This window comes from Dipodomys merriami, unplaced genomic scaffold (genome assembly GCF_024711535.1).
Source record: "Dipodomys merriami isolate MVZ:Mamm:240054 unplaced genomic scaffold, mDipMer1.0.p SCAF_49, whole genome shotgun sequence".
Taxonomy (NCBI): domain Eukaryota; kingdom Metazoa; phylum Chordata; class Mammalia; order Rodentia; family Heteromyidae; genus Dipodomys; species Dipodomys merriami.
Window position 1 is genome coordinate 9964548 of NW_027206057.1, and position 27064 is coordinate 9991611.

At 40.7% G+C, this 27064-nt stretch overlaps 1 protein-coding gene and 1 long non-coding RNA gene across 3 annotated transcripts in view; one reads left to right on the forward strand and one right to left on the reverse strand.

The window, feature by feature from the left end:
* LOC138809253 (aldehyde oxidase 2) overlaps positions 1–18552 on the forward strand; it is an 89516-nt gene extending 70964 nt beyond the window's left edge. The window contains exons 32-36 of the mRNA XM_069995774.1: positions 142–207; positions 319–507; positions 4689–4856; positions 13930–14004; positions 17950–18552. Coding sequence (XP_069851875.1) covers positions 142–207; positions 319–507; positions 4689–4856; positions 13930–13983 — 477 coding nt within the window. The 3' untranslated portion in view covers positions 13984–14004; positions 17950–18552. The remainder of the gene's footprint in view (positions 1–141; positions 208–318; positions 508–4688; positions 4857–13929; positions 14005–17949) is intronic.
* The window catches only part of LOC138809256 (uncharacterized), a 29669-nt gene continuing 5504 nt past the window's right edge, over positions 2900–27064 (reverse strand). Inside the window, exons 1-3 of one of the 2 annotated variants that reach the window (XR_011366766.1) lie at positions 14312–14424; positions 4679–4840; positions 2900–3142 (exon numbers count right to left, since the gene is read on the reverse strand). This is a non-coding gene — a long non-coding RNA (uncharacterized lncRNA). Of the gene's footprint in view, positions 3143–4678; positions 4841–14311; positions 14425–27064 lie in introns of those variants that run through there. The other variant, XR_011366767.1, reaches the window with a different exon arrangement.

The window sequence follows — 27064 nt, forward strand, 5'->3', positions numbered from 1 at the left end:
AGTTCTAATGTTGCAAGCGCTCTGTGCAGTGTTAAACCATCAAGCAGGAGTTCTGGAATATCTAGAGAGTCTTTGAATAAACCTTAGAAGAGTATTTGTTGAGTCAAGTTTCTATGGGGATGTTATTTTTATTTTGGGCAGAAAATCAGAACAGACATCGTCATGGATGCATGTTGCAGCCTAAATCCGGCTATTGATATTGGGCAGGTAAGTGCTGGTCCACTGAGTGGATGCCCTTCTTAACAGTAGTTACAGGATAGGTAAAGTTCTTCTTAAAAGAATATAATGTCACAAAAGCTCGCACTTATCCCTTTTCAGATAGAAGGTTCATTTATTCAGGGCATGGGCCTTTATACCACTGAAGAGCTGCAATATTCCCCCGAGGGTGTCCTCTACTCTAGGACCCCAGATGAGTATAAAATTCCAACCATCACTGATGTCCCTGGGCAGTTCAACGTCTCCTTGTTGCCATCATCTCAAACTCCACTAACCATTTATTCATCCAAGGTAAGTACCAACCTGCCCCTATGTACAATATCACAGATTGGGTAGCATGGATAGTGGAAGTCCAAGAACAAAATAAAAGTAAACCTGGCCAGGCACTGCTGGCTCACCCCTATAATCCTAGCTACTCAGGAGGCTGAGATCTGAGGATCACCATTCAAAGCCAGCCTAGGCAGGAAAGTCCATGAGACTCTTACCTCCAATTAACCACTAGAAAACTGTAAAGTGGCTCTGTGGCTTAAGTGGTAGAGTGCTGGCCTTGAGCTAAAGCGCTTAGGGACAGCCCCAGGCCCTGAATGCAAGCCCCACAACCAAAAAAAAAAAAAGTAAACCCAGCTTCAGTGGATCTTGCCCATAATCCTTTCAACTCTGGAAGCTGAGATGAGAGAGTTTCAGTTCAAAGACAGCTCAGGGAAGGAAAACCCATGAGACTCTTATATCCAATTAGCCAGCAAAAAGATGCAAATAGAGCTGTGGCTCAAATGGTAGAGAGCTAACCTTAAGCAATAAAGGTCAGTGACAGTCCAGGGCCTGAGTTCAAGCCTCAGGACTAGCCAGATAGATAGATAGATAGATAGATAGATAGATAGATAGATAGATAGATAGATAGATAGATAGATAGATAGATAGATGTAAGTGATTATTCTTACCAAACCACTTGGAGACAAATCACTGAGGAAACATTAAGATTCTCCCAATGGCAATCATGGATCAAATATTTTATGAGCCAAGCACCAGTGGCTCATGCTGTAATGCTAGCTACTTAGGAGGCTGAGATCTGAGGATTACAGTTCAAAGCCCACCCCAGCAGAAAAATCCCCATGAGACTCTGATCTCAAATTAGCCACTCAACAACTGGAAGTGGAGCTGTGGCTCAAAGTGATAGAGTGCTAGCCTTGAGCAAAAAAGCTCAGGAACAGCACCCAGACCCTGAGTTCAAGCCCCACAATGGACCAAAAAAAAGATTTTATTAATATTATCTCTCACTGAAAGGTCTAATATTCATCAAAAACTTTATGAACTTGAAGAATATGACATTACTCAAGTATCAGTGGCTTATGCCTGTGGTCTTAGCGACTCAGGAGGCTGTGATCAGAGGAGTATCATGGTTTTAAGCTATCCCAGGCAGACAAATCAATTAGACTCCTATCTCTAAGTAATCAGCAACAGGCTGGTAGTAGAATTGTGACTCAAGTAGTAAAGAGCCTGCCCTGCGTGGAAAAGCTAAGCGAGAGTATGAGACCTCAAGCCACAGGACTGGCTCATGTGCACACACATCTCACACACACACACACACACACACACACACACACACACACACACACACACAATTAAGTGGGATTGAAGACCATACTACTAAAATCTCAGAAAGCCTTGGCAGTATTGACAGAAGCTCCTGCCCCAACATCATCATCCTACTGAGCCCCTTTGAGGGTCTCAGAGCACTCAGTCATACCAAGAAACAGATCTAGGAGGATATTCTCAGGAGAGGAATACAAAGACTCAATGCCTATATACTTCTGAACATATAAAATAATACTGTATTTATCCAAATGAACTCCAGGAGATGGAAACAAGAAGGTTATTTGTTGTTGTTGTTGTTTTTCTTATTTTTTTATTGTGAAAATACTGTACAGAGGGGTTACAATTACAAGATAATGAGTACATTTCTTATCAAGCCATTGTAGCCTCCTCCTTTGTTTCCCCTTCCTATCCCTTCCCGTCCTCCTCCTGTCCCCCCACCTAATCCTCCCCCCCCCACCAAAGTTGTAAAGTTCATTTTTGACATAACGATTTATACATCTCATTGTTGCAATGGGTCCACCTGTATCCCTATTTAAACTATTTGTTTTTCCCCTTCCCCTCCACAAATTATACCAACATCAAATACAGTGAAAGCAGGGGTTATACCATGGGAGAGAGGCATACAAAGCAACAAAGAAATAATCTTATAAATGTGTTAGAAACAATCGCATGAAAGAAAAAAAAAACATTTGAATACATATCTTATGGTTCATTTCCTTAACATCAACTTATCTGACCTTTTCTGCTTGACTCAGACATATACTAGATATTGCAAATAAGGGAAACCATAAGACCTATGTTACAGGAAGGTTTTTTTTAAAGGAGAAAAAAAGAAACAGATCTAGAACAGTATATCTCTATCTGGGATGTGGGCAATTTGTTTATTTGGCAATATTAAGAGTTAAAAAATGTTTACTACTAGTAGGCAGAGGTCAGGGATACAGATAACCACCTTCAACATGCAAGGCCACACCCTACAACAGAGAACTATCTGGTCCCAAATGTGAGTAGTGTCAGGAAACAGACTCCAGCCAACCCTTAATAATGGCCAAAGTAATGAAATTGCAAATTAAATGTCAACATTGTTTAATTTACATTGGTTAAGACAGTATCCTCAGAATATTATCTTCATCTAAATTTGAGAAGCTGAGTTCTTTTTCTTGCTAAGAGTAAACTGATGAAGCAGAAGCAGAAGCAGAAGCATAAGGAGGAGGAGGAGGAGGAAGAAGAGGAAGACACATTCATCTGAAGGAATTTTCATTATTTCCAAACTGGATCCCATATTTAGCGTAGGAACTTCACCAGGGTATATGACAATGAAGCCAGTGTAACTCTGAAAGGGAAGACAATCAACAAGGTGATTCTGGTTGGACTCAAAAATCCCTTAGGTTGGGAGGGAGGAGCAAAAGACAGCCCAGAGCCCCAGACAGAGCCACTTTCAGGCCACCAGGAGTTACAGGGCAGCCAAGACACTTGAGTTTCTGTGTTTGTGGCTAGCCACTCACAGAGGATCCTCAGAACCACGTGGTTTGCGGATCATCCCATAGAATGTACTGTGTAGTGCTAATGGAGCCCTTCTAGGTATCAGGCATACTGCTAAGTGCTTTGTATTTCCTGATCCTAACAGTCTTTTGCCTACATTCCACTGCAGAGGAACAGAGGCTCAGAGAGGTAACCCCACCTGGCAGAGCAGCATAGGGATTATGGACTAGGAGCCAGATTTAGTTCAAGGGTTACAAATTGGTGCCACAATGGCAAAATCTTGCCTGAAGATGTATCTATGACATACATGGGTTTTGTTTTTCAAATCAGGAGAAAACAAAACAAAAATAGAGATTTTTACATTAAAATATGAAAACCTAAAATGTTTTGTACAAAAAGGATGATCTGCTGATGTTGGTTGCATTCTTGGAAGCCAACAGTTGGCTAGAAGAAAGAACAACCGCCCTCTCTAGATTGACATGGGGAGGGGGGTAACCTCTATGTCACCTGAGCCCTGCTACTCCTGATTGTCCTCATCTATGCACATCACTCATTTGTATTGTCTGCCTGTTGCTTGCATATGAGGCTTACAAAATGTTTAAGTCCATCCTTTTCCCTCTAGAATACCCTTTTAGATTCTGAGTAAGTCATTTTTCTCTGCTTATAAGGTTGGCTTGTGGCTGGGAAGGTGGCTCAGTGGTAGAGCGCTTGCCTTGCATGCCTGAGGCCCTGGGTTCGATTCCTCAGCACCACATAAACAAAAAGAAAAAAGCTGGAATGGCACTGTGGCTCAAGTGGTAGAGTGCTAGCCTTGGGCTGAAGAGCTGAGGGACAGTGCCCAGGCCCAGAGTTCAGGCCCCACGACCGGACCCCATCCCCCCCCCAAAAAAAAAGGTTGGCTTAGTCCAATCTACTGAATATCCTTTACTGAGCAGGCTACCATCTCATTACTACACAAAGACACAAATATACATGTGTGTACATGTAGGTGCACACATACACATACACACACAAAACCTTTCCCATAGAAAAAATGTAACCCATACAAGACTGAAGATCTGGGAAGTTCAGATGATGCTGAGATTTATTATCACTCAAAAACCTGCCAAGTGAAGTGTGTGTGTGTGTGTGTGTGTGTGTGTGTGTGTGTCTGTCTGTCTGTCTGTCTGACTGTCTGTCATTGTGGTTTAAACTCAGTGTCATTTGCTCATAACTGGCACTCTACTACTTGAGCCACAGCTCCACTTCTAGATATTGGATTATTAAGAGTACCCTAACTTTATGCAGTCACCAAATAGTAATTGAGAAGCAAATATGCCAGGAGTTGAGGATACAATGGTCCTTTAGTAGATTACAGTCTATGTAGAAACTGCTAGAACAAACCTACTTTCTTGTAGGGCCTTGGAGAGTCTGGGATGTTCCTGGGGTCATCTGTGTTCTTTGCCATTGCTGATGCTGTAGCTGCGGCCCGCAGACAAAGAGACATAACTGAAGACTTCACAGTCAAGAGCCCAGCAACACCAGAGTGGGTTCGAATGGCCTGCGCAGACTGGTTCACAGAAATGGTATGGAATTACTATTGCCCTACAAGGTGACTTTTCTCTTTCCTGCTTCTCAGATCTCTTGGGTAAGTTTATGATTTAATCTGTATCTAAGTATAGAATTAGACTAATCAATTAGGCTAATCAAATTTTAAAGGGATTAAAACCTCATAACTACACCTTGTATAGATGTAGTAGTTACAACTTTTTAAAAAACATTTCCTCATATGCCATTTAATTTAACCATCTCAGCTACCCTAAAATAAAATAATTTATTCACGCTTTAAAAATTAATAGACAGGGCTGGGAAGGTGGCTCAGTGGTAGAGCGCTTGCCTTGCATGCATGAGGCCCTGGGTTTGATTCCTCAGCACCACATAAGAAAAAAGAAAAAAGCCGGAAGTGGCGCTGTGGCTCAAGTGGTAGAGTGCTAGCCTTGAGCTGAAGAGCTGAGGGACAGCGCCCAGGCCCAGAGTTCAGGCCCCATGACCGGACCCAAAAAAAAAAATTAATAGACAAACCAGGCAAGGTGGTATACACCTGTAATCCCAGAACTAGAAAGACAGAAATAGGAGAATGGGGAGCTGGGAAGGTGGCTCAGTGGTAGAGTGCCTGCCTTGAATGCATGAGGCCCTGGGTTCAATTCCTCAGCACCATACAAGCAGAAAAAAAGCCGGAAGTAGCACTGTGGCTCAAGTGGTAAGGTGCTATCCTTGAGCTGAAGAGCTGAGGGCCAGTGCCTGGGCCAGAGTTCAGCCCCACAACCAACAAAAAAGAAAAAGAAAAAAAAAGAGAGAGAGAGAAAGAAAAGAAATAGGAGAATGGAGAGTTCACAGCCAGCTTGAGCTATACAACATAAGACCTTGCATAAAATAAATAAGTAAATAAATTGGAACAAGTTACTGATTTTCCCAAACTGCCACAAATATTCTGACTCCTAAATAAAAACAAACAAAAAATAAGCCTCATATTAGGCAAATATATTTAATAGTCTCACTTTTCCTACTCCTTATGAAAACAATACAGAGAGTCTGCCCATCATTTTTAATTTAATTTAGAAATTAGCAGGTCCTTGTTTCCTTCCACAGTCCTTTTTTTTTTTTTGGGGGGGGGGTAGGGGGTCCAGTCATGGGGACTGAACTCTGGGCCTGGGCACTGTCCCTCAGCTCTTCAGCTCAAGGCTAGAGCTCTACCACTTGAGCCACAGCACCACTTCCAGCTTTTTTCTTTTTGCTTTTGTGGTGCTGAGGAATGGAACTCAGGGCCTCATGCATGCAAGGCAAGTGCTCTACCACTGAGCCACCTTCCCAGCTCTGCACAGCCCATTTTATAATATGTCCATGCTCGGGAGATAGCACTAGGAATTTATCTGCTCAGACCACCCATGCCAATCCCAAACCTGCTGACTGGTAAGCAGCATTGAAGAGGTCATTGTGTTCATGCTTTTCTAACTTTCTAAAAGCATCTTAATTTAAATAAGAGCAGCTAAGCTGGATATGGTTGCTCATACCTATAACCCTAGCTACTCAGGAAAAGATAGTAAGGATCACAGTTTAAAGCCAACCCTGAGCAAACAAAATTCTTGCGAATACATCTCATTGAATATAAAACTGGGCATAGTAGTGGTTGCCTGACTTCTATCTGCAGGAGTCCAGGACTACAAGACGCTATTCTAAAAATATTTATAACAGCCAGGCACCAGTGGCTCATGCCTATAATCCTAGCTACTCTGGAGGCTGAGACCTGAGGATCACATTTCAAAGCCAGCCCAGGCCACAAAGTCTATGAGACTCTTATCTCCAATTAACCAAAAACTGGAAGTAGCACTGTGGTGGTAGAACTATAGCCTTGAGCAAAAAAGAGCTCAGGGACAGCGCCCAGGCCCTGAGTTCAAGCTCCATGACCAACTAAAGACAAAAAAACCTAAACTTAAAACTAAAAAATTCTGGAGGTGTAGCTCAAGTGGTAAAAGTATGTTACCTAGCAAGCATGAGACCCGCCCCCCAGCCAGTAATGCCAATAATAATAACAGCAACAATAATAATACTAATAGCAGCTAGCATTGACCAAATACCTACTGAACATTTTACAGATATTCTCATTAGTCATTACTACAACTCTATCAGATAATTACTAAATTTTAATACTAGGGAAACTAAAGTGCAATAAGATCACATAGCTAGCAGATAAGCTAAAATTTAAATCCAGGCTGTTGAGCTCCACTCTAATACATTACATTGCCTCTCAAAGAGAAGAGAATCCATTCTCTATCCCCCAAAGGAAACGTATGTTTTCCAATTTTTATTAAAAGAAGCCCAAATGCTTACGAAGTTCCTCCAAACAGCAAGCCAGAGGGTAAAAGAATAATATAGGAATTTTGCTGAAAGGGAAGTATAATACTCATTTCCTTCCCCATTATCTAGTCTTTTCGCTCTGCAAATATAACTCGGCAACATTGCTTGTACTCTTGTTACCCCAGTCACTCTGCAATTTCCCTGCAAGTCTTCCAGCCAATGCTTCCGGTGCTCATCAGCTTTCACTGAACACAGATTTGCACACCACCAGGCAAATACTTGGAATCAATGGGAGAGTAACCACATTTTCTAAATACTCATAAATGGACACATGGTTTCTAAGTATGACCTCATTTTATAATCCATAGTTAATCTTTTTAAACTTTAATGCCATGTGGAATTCTGTCTTTATAAAAGTAACACATATCTAGGCACTGATCACTCACAGTAATCCTACTGAGTCTATGAGACTCTTACCTCCAAATTAAACAAAAAGCCAGAAGTGGAGCTGTAGTTCAAGTAGTAGAGTGCTAGCATTAAGAAAAAAAAAAAAGCTCAATGGACAGTGGTTAGGCCTTGAGTTCAAGACCTAGGACTGCCAATAATAATAATAATAGCACATTTATTATGGAAAATTTTGAAAATAAGATGAAAGTTAAAATCTGCCATAATTCCACCCAACTATATAGCTATCTTGGAGGTGGCATGTGTGCGTACATCTACTTTAAAATGTTTTAATTCATATATAAGCATAATATATCTTACTTGCGTACTCCTTTTACAGAATTAGCATATCCCTGACACAGTTCTGGAAAATATTTGTCTAAGCATGCTCAAGCCTTGGGTTTGATCCCCAGCACAATAAGAGGAAGAGGAAAGGAAGGAGGGAGGAAGGGAAATAGAAGGGAGGAGGGGAGGAAAGGTAGAAGGGAAGAAAGAAGGAAGAGAGGGAAGGAAGAAAGGAGGGAGGGATGTTAGGAAGTCAGGGAATCATTCCTTCTTAATATTTCTTTCAACAATCAATCTTTCCATTATTAAACACCCTGTTATTCATTCATTCACCATGTCTGCCATTTGTTCCATGGCATAATGTTGGGAAAATGGGAAAAACAGTAGCAAATGAAACAAAGATCCCTGATTTTGTGGAGTTACCTTCTGGTGACCCTAAGATAAACTCTCATCTCCCTACTTTCTCAGTTACCTGCCAAGGCCCTGCAGCCAGCAGTTTGTGGGGTGACAAAGCTGATCATGCCCCTCTAATATGCACAAAGACGAAAAGCTTTACATTGCTCTTAGGTTAGGTGAAACAGCTTAACTTGCCCTGTAAGTCTACAAATCAAAGTTCCACATGGCCCAACCAACACACCTGTTACCTCACATGACTCTACCCAAGCCATGGTTGGCTCTTTCTCTTTGTGTATCAAGGACAGAGTTGCTCGTTCCTACTACAGAGCTTCTATCTTACTCTTCCCTCTACTTGAAACTATCTTCTTTTCCACAGCTGGTTAGCCCTTGTTCACATTTCATATTTTAACCAAACCACAGGTCAATTTGATACCTTCCTTTCTGTATAAAGAACTAAGAGAACCATGATGAATAAGACTCACTGGTCTGTTTTCTCAAGGAGTGTCCAGAGCACAGGGGAAAAAGACAAACAATTACTATAAAAGCTAAGTGTTTGGCTAATCTGGTCTTTCCAAGGTACAATTCCAGCCTGTCTGGAACCATGACAGTCCTCCTGAAGCTCCTGTTGTCTGGCTGCTTACACAACCCCATCTTTTTAAAGCATCTTGGAGGCAATCTGAGCCAATATCAGAACTGTTTTTTTTTTAATATTTTGAGATAATGACAGTCTTTTAATTGAAATATACGATGATTCAGAGCTGAGGATGCAGTTCTATGGTACAATGTTTGCTTAGGATATGCAATCCTAGGTTCCTTCCCCTGCATGGGGTGGGGATGGGGCCAAAGAGAATATGTCATACACACTGGCATTCAATGCTGACTTTTTTTTTGGTCGATTGTGGGGTCTGAACGTAGGGTCTGGGCACTATCCTTGAGCCTCTTTGTGGTCAAGGCTAGAACTCTACCACTTGAGTCACAGTACCACTTCCAGTTTTAGAGTAGTTAATTGGAGATAAAAGTTTCACAGGGACGTTTCTACCTGTACTAGCTATGAACCACAGTCCTCAGATCTCTGCCTCCTGAGTAGCTAGGATTACAGGCATGAGCCACTGGTGCCCAGTTAATGCTTTCTTTTTTAAAAAATTAATATTCTTGTTAACATATATTTGTTGTACATGAGGTAGGGGGCGTCATTGTAACATTTCCATATGTGTCAAAAAATTATAAAATGATTAGACTCAGCCCTCGTCACTCTCCCACATCTCCCTCTTCCTCCCTTCTTAAAATTTCAACAAATTAATATAAATATCACCTGATGTGGAAGAAATAGTTGTATTGTGAAAGCTCATAGAATTCACAAACTTTATAGACCACGATAATGACAATTTGCCTTGTCAAGGTTAAAATGTGGTTGTGACTTTAACTAAGTATCACTATTCCACAATACTGTGAAATTTATGTAATCACCTAATCTCAATTTAAAAAAAGAAAAAAGTTTCAACAAATGTCTTATTTTATTCCCATATATTCATATAAAGTACTTTGAGCATATTCACCCTCCTTATCCCTCTTCATTCAACCTCCCTGCCTCTCCCTGCTGCCTACTCCCAACAGAGCCTGTTTTGCTTTCTAATTATTCTTCTTGTTATTCCTTACCAGTTTTTCATATACATATATATTGTATCTTAATCAGAAACACACAGGTACTGACTCTTTGTATTCTACCTTTGAATTCTGTTATCAAAATATAATTTTGACCAGGCACCAGTGGCTCATGCCTACCTAATCTTAGCTACTTGGGAGGCTGAAATGTGAGAATTGAGGGCAGACTGGTCAGCGAAAGGCTGGTACTGGCACAAAGCAAAGCAAAACAAAACAAAACAACAAAAACCATGAGCTATGAGGGAGAGTTCTGTAACAGAACATGAGCCTTGGAAAGCTCAAAATTGTCTCATAAATATAAAGGGATCCTGAGCTTTTGTACATATATATTATTTATTCATTATTATATTTTAATATTATATGTTTAACTATGTTTATTTATTATATATACTATATATTATATTATTGCATTATATAGTATATGTTATACATTATATATTATGTTACTTTATAACATTATATATTATGTGATATTATGTTGAATATATATATACAGATATATGTATGTATATGTGTGTATATATATTACTAAATACATATATATATATATATATATATATATATATATGTGTGTGTGTGTGTGTATCTTTCTCTGGGCATTCTACTACTTGAGCCATACCACCAGCTGTAGATCTAGTTCTTAAATGATGGTAAAACTCTCAGTACTTTTCCCTTGGAATTAAAATAATACACGTAAAAATACTACATAAGTTGAGTCACTCTGTCAATATAAGAGTTAATATTTTTCCTAAATCACTATAACTCTTAATGACTTTCTTGAAAACATGCCTCTCCCACAAAGCTGGAAAAGTATTTCCACATTAAGTCAAGCTGACCTGCTGAGGGCAGAACAAATAACAAACTCATAACTAAAAGGCTCATTTTATGGGTAAATTGACTTCCACAAAAAGCAAGGGTTGGTGAAAAAGCATAGGGAATTTCATTATAAAAAATCTATTTGAACAAGAAGTTATTATATATTGTATTATTATATATTATTTATTTTGTATTATTTATTTATACATTTGAATTTGGTCGATGAGATGTCTAAGTTGTTGACTGGTTATTTTTGTTTTGGGGCTTGGGGGGTTTTCGGTGCCAGTCCTGGGACTTAAACTCAGGACCTGGGTTCTGTCCATGAACTTTTTTGCTCAAGGATAGTGATCTACCATTTGAGCTACAGTTCCATTCCAGATTTTTGGTGGTTATTTGGAAAGTCTCAAGTCTTTCCTGCCCGGACTGGATTTGAACCAATATCTTCACATCTCAGCCTTGGCACCTAGCTTGACTGGTATTTTTATAAACAGGTCCTCTTCTCTCATGGAGTAATTTCTAAGGAAACAGTGTTGCTGGAGAAGATTTCTGGTTTAAGCCCAACAAATCATCGCTATGTTATTTCCTATTTTGGTGGTGAGAGAGAAAAAAATACGTTTCTCTTTCAATCATGGGGGTTGAACTCAGGTCCTGGATGCTGTCCCTGAGCTCTTTTTGCTCAAGGTTAGTGCCCTATAACTTTGAGCTACAGACTAATTCCAGTTTTCTGGTGGTTAATTGGAGACAAGAGTCTCATGGACTTCCTGCCCCAACTGGCTTTGAACCATGATCCTCAGATTTCAGCCTCCTGAGTAGCTAAGAGCTACTCAGGCATGAGCTACTTGTGCCAGTGAAAATGTATTTCCTGGAAAATGTACTTTGTGCAATCATGTATAACTCACAAAGGAAAAAAAACAGACAATTTCCCTTAAAGATATACAAAAAGAAATAGAATTAGCACATTCAAAGTAGGAGTGTTGCTCCTTAATGATATAGTTATAGATATAGATATAGATACAGATATAGGCATAGACATATTCTAAGGGATTCAGGGCATGAAGGATTTCCTAGCCTTAAAAATGAGTAGTAATTGCTGCCTCAGACTACCTGACAGTAGGACAAATGTAAACAAAAAACCTCTCTTGCCTTGTTATCACCAATAGACAAACTTATTGAAGAACTACATCTGTTGAAGATGCAACAACAGAAGAAAGGAAAATATGGCATACAGGGGCTGCCATAGTAGAAAGCCATGGAAAGCCAATGAGAAAATTGTTTCTATCTCTTGGAAGTTAAAACAATTGGGTTTAAAAACAAGTTTGCAAACAGGTTTTGTCTCCCAGGAGTTCAGCAGCTTTCTACCAATGCTGACTCATAGGGAATCCTCTCAGCCACCATCTGGGACTCTGCAAAGTCCAGCTGAGGACTCCTGTTAGTAACAATGGAGAAAGTCCTTTCTTTCATTGCTAGATTCGCCCATTCCAGCTGGCTGGACCCGGCTTATTCCTGCTAGTCTCTAGTCTGGCCTAATTGCTGAAGGCCTTCATCATCCCCTGTCAACCCTAACACTGTCTCCATTCGCCTACTCTCCTGCCTTTACAGCATTTGTTCTGCCCATCTCCACATCCCTTTTTTCCCCCTGCTTCTCTTGTGGTTCTAGATGTCCAAGTTCAGTGAGAGCTGGCAGCACTAGGGGTGCCACCTGATTAGTGCACTAAAGAGAGCCCCTCCTCTCAGGTGATGGAAAAAAGTCATGGGAGCATATCACATTCTTCAGGAAGTAGATTCTGATTTACATATACAGATCAGCTGGCTCACTCCAAAAATACTAGTTCCGCATGAGGAATGCTTGATTCCCATCCTATACACAGCTTAGGATTTCTCTAAAATGGGGAGCCCCACTATTAGTCCTACAAGAGTGTATTTTGTTTCCTGTGGTTCGTATCCCACAATGCATAAAAACATAGTCTCCCCTGTGTTCAGTTCAAATTCCAGCCAGATAATTGGTAGGACCTTAGACCAAGCAGGAACATGTCTTAGGTAAATGGCTTCTCTGAGGTACAACACAGAAGTGGACCTCAGTACTCACGTCAGTCCTCCTCAGAATGCCTGCCTCTTACTTAGCAACATTAATCGTAGCAGAAATCACACCAATCTACTGTTATTTTGGTTAGGGTTTGGTTTTGTTTGGCTTAGTTTTGAGACAGAGCTTGCTTTGTAGCCCAGACTGGCCTCAAACTCATGATCCTCTTGGCTTAGCTTCTGGAGTGCTATGATTACAGTTGTGTACCACACATGCAGCTGGTTGTTTGTTTGTCTCTTTCTATTTTTATTTTAGCCTACTGTCTTTTTTTTTTGGGGGGGGGGGTCCAGTCGTGGGGCCTGAACTCTGGGCCTGGGCGCTGTCCCTCAGCTCTTCAGCTCAAGGCTAGTGCTCTACCACTTGAGCCACAGCGCCACTTCCGGCTTTTTTTCTTTTTGCTTATGTGGTGCTGAGGAATCGAACCCAGGGCCTCATGCATGCAAGGCAAGCACTCTACCACTTAGCCACCTTCCCAGCCCCTAGCCTACTGTCTTTTAAGAGTTATCATTTGAAGCCAGGCACCAGTGGCTCACACCTATATTCCTAGCTACTCAAGATGCTGAGCTCCAGGGAATCACAGATTGAAGCCACCTGGGGCAGAAAAGTTCACTAATACTTATCTCTAAAATAACCATCAAAGACCTGGGCTAGAGGCATGGCTCACGTGGTAAAATGCCAGGTGAGCAAGTAAGTTGACATGAGACCCAAATTTTAAACTTAGGGCCTCTGGTACTGGCAAAAAGAAAAAGAAAAAGAAAATCTCATTTTAAAAGAAAGACAAAGCCAGGTGCTGGTGGCTCATGCCTGTAATTCTTCTTACTCAGGAGGCCGATATCTGAGAATTGCGGTTCAAAGCCAGCCCAGGCAGGAAAGTACATGAGACTCTTATCTCCAATAAAACACCAGAAATCAGAAGTGGTGCTATGACTCAAATGGTAGAGTGCTAGCCTTGAGCTGAAGAGCTCAGGAATAGCGCCCAGGCCAAGAATTCACGCCCCACGACCGGCCAAAAAAAAAGAAGGACACAATCTCATTCCACAGGGAATTTTTCAAAAACTCTAAAGGTTCAATATAATTTTCCTGGAATACATGTTAAGTGTTTGATTTGCTTTCTTCCTTAGATCCCAAGAGATGACCCTAAGACATTTAAACCTTGGTCTATACCAATAGCATAACCCTGCTTCATTTCCTAAAAGGTAAGAGAAGTAAGTTAAAAAGCTAACACCTTAGAGGGAGAGGGGAAAGAAAGAGGAAGAGTTCCATGGAACTCTAGAATTACCCAATGATCAAATCAATATATTTTATCCAACATTTCAAGTTTTTGGAGAATAACAGTGGAAAGTGGGTGTTAGAGCCAAAATTGCAGGGGTTTTTTCCTTTTAAAATAAAATGAGAATGTGGTAAAGTAAGATATTAAAAAGTTCCATTCTCTTACTTGTTGAGAATTACTTGCAACTTGAATGCAAAAACAACAAATTGAAAACAGTTGTTTTCTGAACTTACTATTAGGAGAGTTATCTATTTGCATTCCACTGTATTCAACTGCTTCAGTTTTGTGCTGCTACATGACACAAACTTCAAAGTACACTGAAGGCTTTGGAGAATGGCCACAAGGACTGCCTGATAAGAAGAAATACATTTTGTCTTTGGTTAGAAAATCAAGAGTCAGGCTAGAATGTGGCTTAGTAGAGAGTACTTGCCTTTCATTCATGAAGCCCTAGGTTCAATTCCTTAGTACCACATAAACAGAAAAGGCTGGAAGTGGCGCTGTGGCTTAGTGGTAGAGTGCTAGCCTTGAACAAAAGAAGCTCAGGGACAGTGTCCAGGCCCTGACTGGCAAAAAAACAAAAAAGAAAGAAAGAAAGAAAGAACAAAAGAAAGAAAGAAAGAACAAAAGAAAGAAAGAAAGAAAGAAAGAAAGAAAGAAAGAAAGAAAGAAAGAAAGAAAGAAAGAAAGAAAGGAAGGAAGGAAAGAAAAGAAAACCAAGTGTCTGCTTTTCTACACACTTAGTGAACACCAGAAAACCTGAATTCATTCTGGGAGAATAAATAAAGTTTTTCATTAACATTGAATATTCCAAAGTAAGTATCTAAAATAACCATTAATATTAGTATATATGTTTACTTCTATTGTGTTTTATCACAAAAATATTGCATTGATATTTTACTAAATAATTGATGAACATTCACTATTTTTTAATATCTTTTGATAGTAGGGTTTTAACTCAGAGCCTTGTGCTTGCTGGGCAGATTCTCTAACTTATCTGCTGCTCATTTGCTGCGTCTTTACAACAAAAAACAAAATAGGTAGCACTCAAAATTATACCTTACATTTTTGCAAATGAGAAATTTAAAAACAGACATGAAGTCTGAAGGTCTATGCAGTAGAATGGCTCATTGCCAAGTTTAAGGCCCTGAGTTCAAACTCCAGTATTGTATCTCCCAAAAATAGACTTGTGGGGCGGGGGGGGGGGGGGGGGAGCGGGGAGGGGAGGAGGGGGTAGGGAATGGAAGAGAATGTAAAAAGAAATAGCCCAATCTTTAATCATTCTTTCTGTGCTTTTCTTTTATTTATTTATTTTTGCGGGTCCTGGGGCTTGAACTCTGGGCCTGGGCTCCATCCTGAGCCTCTGTGCTCAAAGCTAGTGCTCTACCATTTGAGCCACGCCACCACTCCCAGCTTTTTCTGAGTAGTTTATTGGAGATAAGAGTCTTGCAAACTTTCCTGATTGAGCTGGCTTTGAACCGTTATCCTCATCTCAGCTTCCTGAATAGCTAGCTAGGATTACAAACGTGAGCCATAGGCTCTGGCTTCTGTTTGCTTTTCTTTTGTTGTTGTTGTTATTCATAAAGCTTGAACTCAGGGCCTAGATGCTGTCCCTGAGCTCTTTTGCTCAAGACTATCCCTCTACCCCTTTGAGCCACTTCCAGTTTTCTGGTGGGTAATTGGAGATAAGATTCTTGTGGACTTTCCTGCTCGTCTTGGCTTTAAACCAAGTACTCAGATCTCAGCTTCCTGAGTAGCTAGGATTACAAGTGTGAGCTAAGAGTACCAGGCTTCTGCTTTTCTTTTCTTTTTTTGTTGTTTTGTTGGTTGTGGGGCTTGAACTCTAGGCCTGGGCACTGTCCCCAAGCATTTCAGCTCAAGGCTAGCACTCTACCAATTGAGCCACAGCGCCACTTCCCATTTTCTGGTAGCTTATTGGAGATAAGAGTCTCATATGGCCTTTCCTGCCCAGGCTGGCTTTGAACCGCAATCCTCAGAGCTCAGCCTCCTGAGTAGCTAGGATTACAGGCATGAGCCACCATTGCCTGGCAACCTCGCTTCTGCTTTTCTAAGTATCAAGATTAAATGTGATGTACTGACACATCAGATCTAAGTTCTGCATAAAACAAAGCACATAAGGTAAATAGCGTAATACAGGACTCTAGAGCTCAATAAAGAGTAATAGACCTGGTGGCTCACACCTGTAATCCTAACTACTCTGGAGGCTGAAATCTGAGGATGAAAGTTCAAAGCCAATCCAGGGAAAGAAAGTCCTTGAGTCTCTAATCTCCAACTAACCACAAAAAGAAGGAAGAGGAGGAGGAGGAGGATGACCACAAAGAAAGGAAGGAAGAAAGGAAGGAAGGAAGGGAGGGAGGGAGGGAGGGAGGGAGGGAGAGAGGGAGGGAGGGAGGGAGGAAGAAGAAAAAAGAAAACAAAAGACAAAACTGGAAGTGGAGCTTTGGTTCAAGTGGTAAAGAACTAACCTTGAGCACAAAAGCTCAGCGACAGCTGGATTCTGGTGGCTCACATCTATAATCTAGCTACTCAGGAGGCTGAAATCTGAGGATTATGGTTTAAAGGCAGGAAAGCCCCTGAGACTCTTATCTCCAATTAATCACAGAAAAAGCTGGAAGTAGCTCAAGTAGTAGCATGCTAGCCTTGAGCAAAAGGAGCTTAAAGACAACACCAGGCCCAGAGTTTCAGGCAACAACACATATAGCATACAACAACACATAGCAGCAACAAACACATACACAGGTATGCCAAACACTAAATTCTTATAAATTAGAAACTACCAATGAATGAACTAGGTCAAGGTTTTGGGTTTTTTGGGTTTTTTGGGTTGTTTTTCTTTGGTTGATCGTTGGACTTGAACTCTGAGCCCGGGCTCTGTCCCTCAACAATTCTGCTAAAGGCTAGCACTCTACCACTGGAGCCACAGTGCCACTTCTGGCTTTTTCCACTTATGTGGTGCCAGGCCTCATGCATGCAAGGCAAGCACTCTACCACCAGCCCTGGGTCAAGTTTTTTTGTGTAGTCTTTAAAATCAGATCATCCTTAAATTGGGGATATAACTCAATGGCATATATTGTCTTAAATTCAATTCTCAACACTATGAGAGACTGACAGAGAGAGAAAAAAAACAGAGAAAGAGACAAAAAAGGAAAGGAAACTTCTTGCTATTTTACTACTTATAATGATTATTTTAGGTCAGAATTTTCTTCATAGTATGCAATCAAAACAAAATTAAGAGCCAGGAACTAGAGGCTGATGCCTATAATCCTAGTGACTCGAGAGGCTAAGATCTAAGGATCATAGTTCACAGCCAGTCCAGGCAGAAACATCTGTGAGACTCTTATCTCCAATTTGCCAGCAAAAAAGCTCAAAGTAAAGGTGTGGTTCTAATAGTAGAACCAGACTTGAGCATAAAAGCCAGGTGAGAGCTCCAGGCTCTGAGTTCAAGCCCTAGTACCAACACACAAAACAGACTTAAGTCTTGAGTCTGTAACTGTCATATTTAATCTTAAATTTCAAATTTTTAAATTATTCAAAATAGTCTAATTATTCTCATATTTGTATTCTAAGAAAATGATAACACTTGACCTTATAGATTAAATTTATAAAACACTAAATCATATGCATGTGTAGCCTATAATGTTTTAATCCTCTGCTAATTGTTTTTTAAAAGCTGATCTCATCTAGCTTTTTATTTGATAAATGAAGACACAGAGGCCAAGGGAAAATAATGACCCCAACAGCTGTTAAGTTTACCATTCCAATTCCTAACTATTTATTGTTCTTCTACCCAAACATAAAACTTGAAGGATTTACACACTTTGTTTTATGACTGTTCTCTTTTCTTTTCTTTTAGATATTTCACTTTTGCAAATGGAAAAACAGCTTGTTAATTCTACTTGGATTCTCAACTATAATCCTGAGCACATTATTGTAGTTGTATTACATTATCAAGATGAATCATGACAACAAATTATATACTTGGACTCAGCTTAAAACTACCAGACAAGCACTGCAATATCTAAAGCCAGCATCTATAATGCTCATTTGTTTTAAAAAGATCATGTGAATGTTGTGTCAAAGGCAAATTTTGCATTATCATGTCCATCCAGTTTAACAGGTGCACATACAGGTCGTAATCATTGAATGAAAGATGTTTCACAGGAGATTAACATGTAATGACTTTTCTCCATGAGATAATTGATTATATACCCACAGAGTAGCAACACCATAAGATTTCTGCTTTACTGAGGCCTGGGAATAGGTTCTGGGTATATATATTTGACAGCAAAGGAGTCCTATTTTCCTGATGTATAGAGACTATTTGACTGGTTAGCATTCCTTTGGAATATGGAGGGGAGGGAGTAGTATAAAGCATGATTACAAAATGATTTGGTTTAATTTTTTTAATTTGTGGATGCAATACATAGTTCCCTAATAGAGTTACAGAAATACTATGTGACTCAGTCTCCTGCACACTGAGGTGAGAAACCCAGAGCAGGGAGTCATAAATTGTAATCATCCTTCTATTGTGATGGAATACATACACAGGGGTTGAAGGTGTTTCTCAGGGGTAGAGGGTTTGCATAGTATGCTCTTGGTGCTAACTTCTAGCCCACATAATAACTAACTGGTAGCTTGCTAACTAGCTACTTAATTATTTTTTAAAAATAAGAATAAATCTGCCAAATCCACAGGATCTAACAAATCTCGTTCATTCAAGTTCCAGGGCCATATAAATTAGGCCTCATATATCCAGATAATTAGAGAGAAATTGACACTCCATAAGCCAGAATTCACAGGACCAGGACTTAATGCAGGGACTCCGGAAGTGGATGAAGAAGGTGGGGCTGAGCTAAAGGTGCTGTGGGACTGTGGAGAAGAGGTATGCAAAGAGGCAGGCAGGAGAGTGTGGAGGCAGCTGCAGGTCACTCAAGGCCAAGAACACATTGGCTTGAGTGAACTAGGGCACAGCTAGCTGCCCTAGGGCCTAGCTGCTGACTTTGGAGGTTCCCCTAGGCTACAGAAGCCCAGGGGAGCAGGACTGGAACACAAAGAGAAGGGAGCCAGAGAGGTGGCAGGGTCAGAGGCTGGAGGGAAATGATGGCAAAAGAACCCTGTGGGAGTGGCTGGGGTGAAATAACTTGAAGGCGATTTTTTAATAAAGCAAAGCTCTTTTGAAAATAAAATCTTTAACTATATAATCTAATCAAAAAGTAAAGAATTGGGGAGGGTGGCTCAAGTGATAAAAAAAAGTTTGACTAGCAGGTGAGGAGCTCTGAATTCAATCAATCCACATTTGGGGAGAAAAATATAAAAACTAAAGAATTTGAGGGGTTTTTTCTATTTGTATCAATCTAAATGATGAAATATAGGTGATTTTGTTGCTAAGTTTGGTCTGTAAGGCTAGTGATGATGCTGACGGGGAAATTATTTTCTTTGGCATGGATGAATACTGCTAACCTAAAAATAGAAGAGTCTGAATATAAATTATCCCTGTGAGTTGCACTAAAATCTGGATGGCATGGACATTAATATCCTTTTTAAAAAGAAACTACCTAAGACTGTGAAATTTGGGGAATTTATATAATCACTTAATCTCAATAAAAAAAATTATTTTAAAAAAAGAAGTCTCATATTTAAAACCAATTCTATAAATTCAATAAGCACTGTTAAAGGATAACACTTACTAAATGTTTTTTGTTAAATAAATACATTGACCCAGTTCACAAGCACAAAAAAGTAAAGCAGACTTCTTCTCATAGTGCTATAGTCTGTGTCCTCCCAAAATTCCTATCTTGACTTCTACCCACTCCAAAGGCAGATGGTATTTTGGAGATTAGGTCCTGAGTATGGAGCCCTCATGAAAGAGATTAGTGTCTTTATAAAATAAGTCCCAGCTGGGCACTGGAGAGGTTCAAAGACAGCCAGGCAGGAATGTCCATGAGACTCTGATCTCCAATAAACCACTCAGAAAACCGGAAGTGGCGCTGTGGCTCAAGTGGTAGAGCACTAGCCTTGAGCTGGAGAGCTGAGAGACAGTGCCTAGGCCCAAAGTTCAAGCCCCACGACAACTAAAAATATATATAAGTACATAAATGTATATATTAAATTAAATTAATCCCAGACACTGAACATCAGTGGTTGATGCCTATATTCCCAGCTACTTAGGAGACTGACCCCTTCTCAACCAAAAGCTAAACACAGAGGTATGCACCAGTCATCTTACTGTGTGGGAAGCTGAAATCTGGCAGACTGTGGTTTAGGCTAGCTTGAACAAAAAAAGCGCAAGAGACTCCATCTTATTGGAAAGAAGCTGCACATGGTAGCACAGCTAGTATGGGAAGCCTAAAATAAGCAGGAGATTATCTAGTCATGTGTCCAGGCAGGAAGTGAGACATTGTCTTAAAAATAACCAGTGCATGGGTTGGGAAGGTGGCTCAGTGGTAGAGCACTTGCCTTGCATGCCTGAGGCCCTGGGTTTGATTCCTCAGCACCACATAAGCAGAAAAAAAAAAAAATAACCAGTGCAAGTCATCAGGCACCAGTGGCTCACCCCTGAAATCCTAGCTCCTCAGGAGGTTGAGATCTGAGGATCATGGTTTGAAGCCAGCCAAGATGGGAAAGTTTGTGACACTCTTATCTCCAGTTAGCCACCAAAAAGCCAGAAATGGGAGCTGTGGCTCAAGTGGTAGAGCTCTAGTCTTGAGAAAAAAATAAACAGGAACAGTGCCCAGGCCCTTTGTTCAAGCCCCAATACAGGTCAAAAAAAATACAGAGGGGCTGGGAAGGTGGCTCAGTGGTAGAGTGCTTGCCTTGTATGCATGAGGCCCTGGGTTCGATTCCTCAGCACCATATAAGCAAAAAGAAAAAAGCCGGAAGTGGCACTGTGGCTCAAGTGGTAGAGCGCTAGCCTTGAGCTGAAGAGCTGAGGGACAGCGCCCAGGCCCAGAGTTCAGGCCCCATGACCGGACCCAAAAATAAAAAATGCAGAGAAGGGTTGCAAGTGTGTCTTAATGGTAGAGTACGTTCCTAACAAGTGCAAGGCCTGAGTCGGAACCCCAGAGGCATTGAAAGAGATGAACAGACACAGAGACATAGACACTCCAGAGATCTACCTAGCCACAAGGCACCATTTATTAACCAGAAAAGAAGGCTTACTGACACCAGATCAGCTGGTACCTTGATCTTGGACTTTCCAAGCCTCCAGATTGTAAGCAATAATTTTCTGTTGTGCATAAGCCATTTATTTTATGGAAGTTTTTGCATAGCAGCCCAAACTGACTGAGACATCTATCATCCCTACATATCTAATTCTCATGCATAGAGTATACTCACTTTTACTAGTTACTTTTTACTTTTTTTCTAATCAGGAATAGCTGCTTCCAGACACACACATACACACACACACACACACACACACACACACACACACACATGTCAAGGCCAAAATTATATGTCATGGCATGACATACATAGCTAATGTCAGAATATGAAGGAAATCTAAGGCAACAAGTACATAACCTGTCCCTGTCATTATACTTGCTCTTCCCTTCCCTTCCTTCTTCCTCTGTACAAGTGACAGCCTGTTGTACAGGAACTCTTATTTGTAATGCTCATCTCTAGATTCTCCTATTTCTTTGCCCCTGGCTCTTAATTAAAAAGCACAGAAGGCATTCAGCTCTTCACTTTCTGAGTCTGGGTTGTCCCTGACAGAAAGCAGCCTACACCCATCTCCACTCAAGAACAGTGAAAATTAACACCTGATTTGTCTTATATAATGGAGCAGACAAATAGCAAAAGATAATACTTTCCAGTTCTTAAGATGTAAAAAATACTAGGCAGAGATAATTTCAGACAGTACTACTTGAAGAGTCAATGCCATGCTGTCTCTGATTATGACCCAATAACATTCATTCCTTTGCAACACCACCACAGCAGGACAAGTTCTCTCATGCTCCTGTAATTTCATGCTTTAATGATGTCAGTGGCTGGCTTTTCTGCAGAACATTCTGTACATAACTGCCAGGATATCTTTCTTAATATCTGTAACCACCCACTGCCACTGGGTAAAAGAGTAGCCGTCAACTGGACAACTTATTAAAAAAAAAACTTAATTGTTAAATCTGTATGTGACCCACACCACTGAGAGAAGAAAAGAATTAGGCCCAGGCACATGGGGGAGAAGCAAGGCATGGAGTGATGGGGACAAGATGGCATCCGTGAAGTGATGCATCCACAAGCCAAGACATGGCAGGAGCCACCAAAGAAGCAAAGGTTGACTGACAGCTTGTTAACAGACTTTAGAACTGACAGAATGACTGCTTAGGCTACTCTGCTTGTGGACATTTGTTACAGCAGTCAGCTGTCAGCATTGGCTTTAGGATCCACATTAGTTCCCTATTAACTGATACTAATCAATTACATCTAATATTAATTAATTACATCTACCGAAACCCTGCTTCCAAATATGATCATATTCTGAGTATCCAGGTGGACACGAATTGCTAAGGCTATGTAAATTACCACATAGAAAACAGAACATGGTCGGGCTGGGAAGGTGGCTCAGTGGTAGAGTGCTTGCCTTGCATGCATGAGGCCCTGGGTTCGATTCCTCAGCACCACATAAGCAAAAAGAAAAAAAGCCGGAAGTGGCGCTGTGGCTCAAGTGGTAGAGCGCTAGCCTTGAGCTGAGGGACAGCGCCCAGGCCCAGAGTTCAGGCCTCACAACCGGACCCAAAAAAAAATAAAAAAAATAAAAAAAAAAGAAAACAGAACATGGTTAAGACCAGACTCCTTAGGCTGCCCTCCTCCTACTCCTTTTCTTTTGTCTCCCACACATTTTTTCCTACTCCTTTTCAAGATAACCCTGGCTCTATCTCTCCTTTCATTCCCCACCCCTCACCCACCCCACCCACCCACACCACACCCCCATCCACACACACACATATTACACCGCATATGTCAAGCTGTTCCCTGCTCTTAGAAGTTGGTGGCCATGGGCTGGGAAGGTGGCTCAGTGGTAGAGTGCTTGCCTTGCATGCATGAGGCCCTGGGTTCGATTCCTCAGCACCACATAAGCAAAAAGAAAAAAAGCTGGAAGTGGCGCTGTGACTCAAGTGGTAGAGCACTAGCCTTGAGCTGAAGAGCTGAGGGACAGCGCCCAGGCCCAGAGTTCAGGCCCCACAACCGGACCCCAAAAAAAAAAAAAAAAAAAGTTGGTGGCCATGTCAGGTGCCAATAGCTCAGGTGTGTAAGCCTAGCAACTCAGGTGCCAATGGCTCATGTCTGTAAGCCTAGCAACTCAGGAGATCTGAGGATCACAGGAAAATCAGTGAGACTATCTCCAAAAAAGCTGGAAGTGAAGCTGTAAAAAGAACTTAGAGGCCCTGAGTTCAAGCCCCCAGAATAGCACGCTTGTGTGAACACACATACACACACACACACACACACACACACACACACACACACACACACACACACAGAGGACTGAGGATCACGGTTCAAATTACTACTGAGGATCACCCATGCAGGAAAGTCTGTGAGACTCTTATCTCCAGAAAATTATCAAAAAAGCCAGAAGTGGAGCTGTGGCTCAAGTGGTACAGCACTATCCTTGAGCAAAAGAAGCTCAGGAACAGCACCCAGTCCCTGAGATCTAGCCCCATGACTGGCAACAACAACAATATAGTGGAGGTGTGGCTCAGGTGATAGAGTTGTCAGCCTTGAGCTATAAAAGCCAAGAAACAGCATGAGTCCCTGACTTCAAATCCTTGTAGCAGCACAAGAAATAGAAACAGAGAGAGACAGACAGACAGATAAGGAAAAAAGGAAAGAAGGGAAAGAAGGAGGGAGGAAAGAGAAGAGAGGAAAACAAGATGTGAAATAGATTCAAAGTAATCGGTGCACAAAACTAATTTCACATTAGCACTTACTATCAATAGTCACTGGCTTCTAGGTAAGCCTTTTTATATATAATGTCTTCTGAATGCCACAGCCTTTTACACTGGGCACATTCTAAAAAAAGAAACTGTGTCTCAAAAGAAAATTAACATTACCCCTAGGAAAATCTGGGAAATCCTCCAAGGCAGCTTTAATTCTGCATTTTAAGAGTAGGACCTAAAATGTATCATTAAAAAAGTGTTCTAAGACAAGCACTTGGGGCTCACACCTGCAATCCTAGCTACTTAGGAAGCTGAAATCTGAGGATCATGGTTCGAAGCCAGCCTGGGCAGAAAAGTCTGTGAGAATGTTATCTCCAATAAACTACTCAGAAAAAGCCAGGGAGGTGGCTCAAGTGGTAGAGTCTTGAGTACAAAGAGGCTCAGGGGTAGTCCCCAGGCCCTGAATTCAAGCCCCAAGACTGGAAGAAAAATAAAGTGTTCTTTTTCTCATCAGAAATTGGCATTAAATGTACTTAGGTAGTAAATTTAGGTAGTCCATGACCTTCTTTTGGAAGAATAATAATTTATTATATTGTAGTTAGCTTATACTGAGAGTAAGGCAGCCCTATTTACAAGATTATAGAATATACATAAGAAATGCTCTGAGGTAACTTCCTCTATTAATGTAAACTGTACTGTGAACATTCTATCGTCCGAACTAGTCATGTACTGGGGTTGGGGATTTAGTTCAGTAGAAGAGCACTTGTCTAGCAAGTGCAAGGCCCCAAGTTCAGTCCTCAGCACCACCAAAAAAAAAAAAAAGTCATGTCTGCAAGTAGCAGTACTATAACTGTGGCTGTGTATTTATCTTTTTGTTACAATGAAGTACTGGCAATAAACAAAGTCAATAGGTAAAAGATTCACAGATGGCTCATGGTGGTTGATGCCTATAATCCTAGGTATGCAGCAAGTAAAGACCCACAAGATGATGGTTTGAGGCTACTCAGGAAACAAAAGTCCGCCTATCTCCAAAATAACCAGCAAAAAGCAGGGATGGAAGCATGGCTCAAGTGATAAAGCACCAGTTCAGCAAGCATGCTGAGCAAATATGAGGCCCTGAGTTGGCAAAAGAGAAAGAGAAAAAGGGAAAAAAGAAAACAGGGTTGAATGTGGCTTAGTGGTAGAATGCTTGCTTAGCATGCATATAGTATGCATGAATACCTGGGTTCAATTCCTCAGTAGCACATAAACAGAAAAAGCCAGAAGTGGCTCTGTGGCTCAAGTGGTAGAGTGCTAGCCTTGAGCAAAAGAAGCTATGGGACAATGCCCAGGCCCTGAGTTCAAACCCCAGGACTGGCAAAAAAAGAAAAAGAAAAGAAAAAAAATGTAAGGTTCATTTTGGCTTATGACTTTGGAGATATCAGTGAAGAACTGGTTGGCCCGTGGCTCTGATAACAGTGGTTGTGGCAAGGCAAGTCTCACTAGCCAGTGAACAGTGGACCAAGCCACTCACCTATGGCAGTCTGGGGAGTGGGAGCAGGGGAAAGAAATAGACAGGTATGCCAGATTTCTTGAAACTGTCAGCCTCCCAAAGACTTCAGGCTCCTTAAAAATTTACATCAAACAGTGTAGATTTTTTTGTTTTTGCTTTGATTTGTCCATTGTGGAGCTTGAACTCAGGCCTAGGTGCTGTCCCTAAGCTTCTTTGTGCTAATGGCTAGCACTCTTCCATTTGAGCCACAGTGCTATTTCTAGTTTTTGACTGGTTAGTTGGAGATAAGCATCTCATGGGGACTTTTCTGCCCAGCCTGGTTTCAAACCACGATCCTCAGATCTCAACCTCCTGAGTAACTAGGATTTTAGGCATGAGTCACCATCACCTGGCAGTAGTTGTTTTAAAGAAGATATTTTTAAATAAAATTTTGCTTAAATGTTCAAGTAATTAATGTTTTTATATTAAATACCATTATTATAGAATAACTAGTCAAATCATCTTATGCAGCAAAAGCAAAAAGTGGCATATGTGAAATATTATAGCAATTGGATGGTATTTAACACATGTTTTTCATCTGAAATGAAATTATTTGAAAGTTCACTGCATCTCAAACCTTTTTAATTGTAAGGGTTTTGTGGAGCCTCAGAGAATATGAATTAATTTACATATGTGTGAGCATATACACAGATTTATGACCCAGTATTTAAGCTAGGTTGATAAGATGTTCTACAATCTTCTACAAAACCAAAAACCATAGGAAAGTATACTTTTCCCAGGCCAGTTACCAATAAAAAGAAATGCCTGCCCAATTCTTGTTGGAATAGACTTGTTTCTGAAAAAGAATCAGTTATGTGTCTGTTTCTACCACTAAAGTTTAAAGCACCATCAAGTTTCCCTGGTGCACTAACAGTTTTCATTTAAATAGTTTGAGAATTTTAATCCCAAAGTACTATAGGTACTTTGCATAAGGTATTTTGCATCAGATACTACAGGTACAGTTGCATTAATTACGGAGGGAGAAGTTAGAAGAGTCTCTCTCAAAAACTACTAAAGAACTAAACAAAATGTCCCAAACCACTATTTCAAAACTCTGGAAACAGACTAAGGCAAACCAAAAATTGATAACTATTTTTTAATGGAAAACTACCAATCTTACAGTTAGAACAAAGGGTCTGTGGCATTCTTATCTAGAAGGAAGCAACAAAGATGACAAAAACTCAACGGTATAAACATAGAAAAAAAAATAATGAGCTGAGTGCTGGTAGCTCATTCCTATAATCCTCACTGCTAAGGAAGCTGAGACAAATCCTTGAAAATCTTATCTCCAATTAACCAGCAAAAAGTAGAAGTGTGATTCACTTGTAAGAGTGCCAGTGATAATGGAACCTTGGCAAAGATATTTCTTTGAAAATACAAATAAAATGGATAACCTTTAGCTTGACTGGCTAAGAATAAGAAAGACATAAATGACCAAAGCCCCAAAGGTAGGAATGAAAGAAATTACTACTCATTTTTGTTTGAGTGTAATTTTTTTTTTTTTTGGTTGGTTGTGGGTCTTGAACTCTGGGCTTGAGCACTGTCCCTCAGCTCTT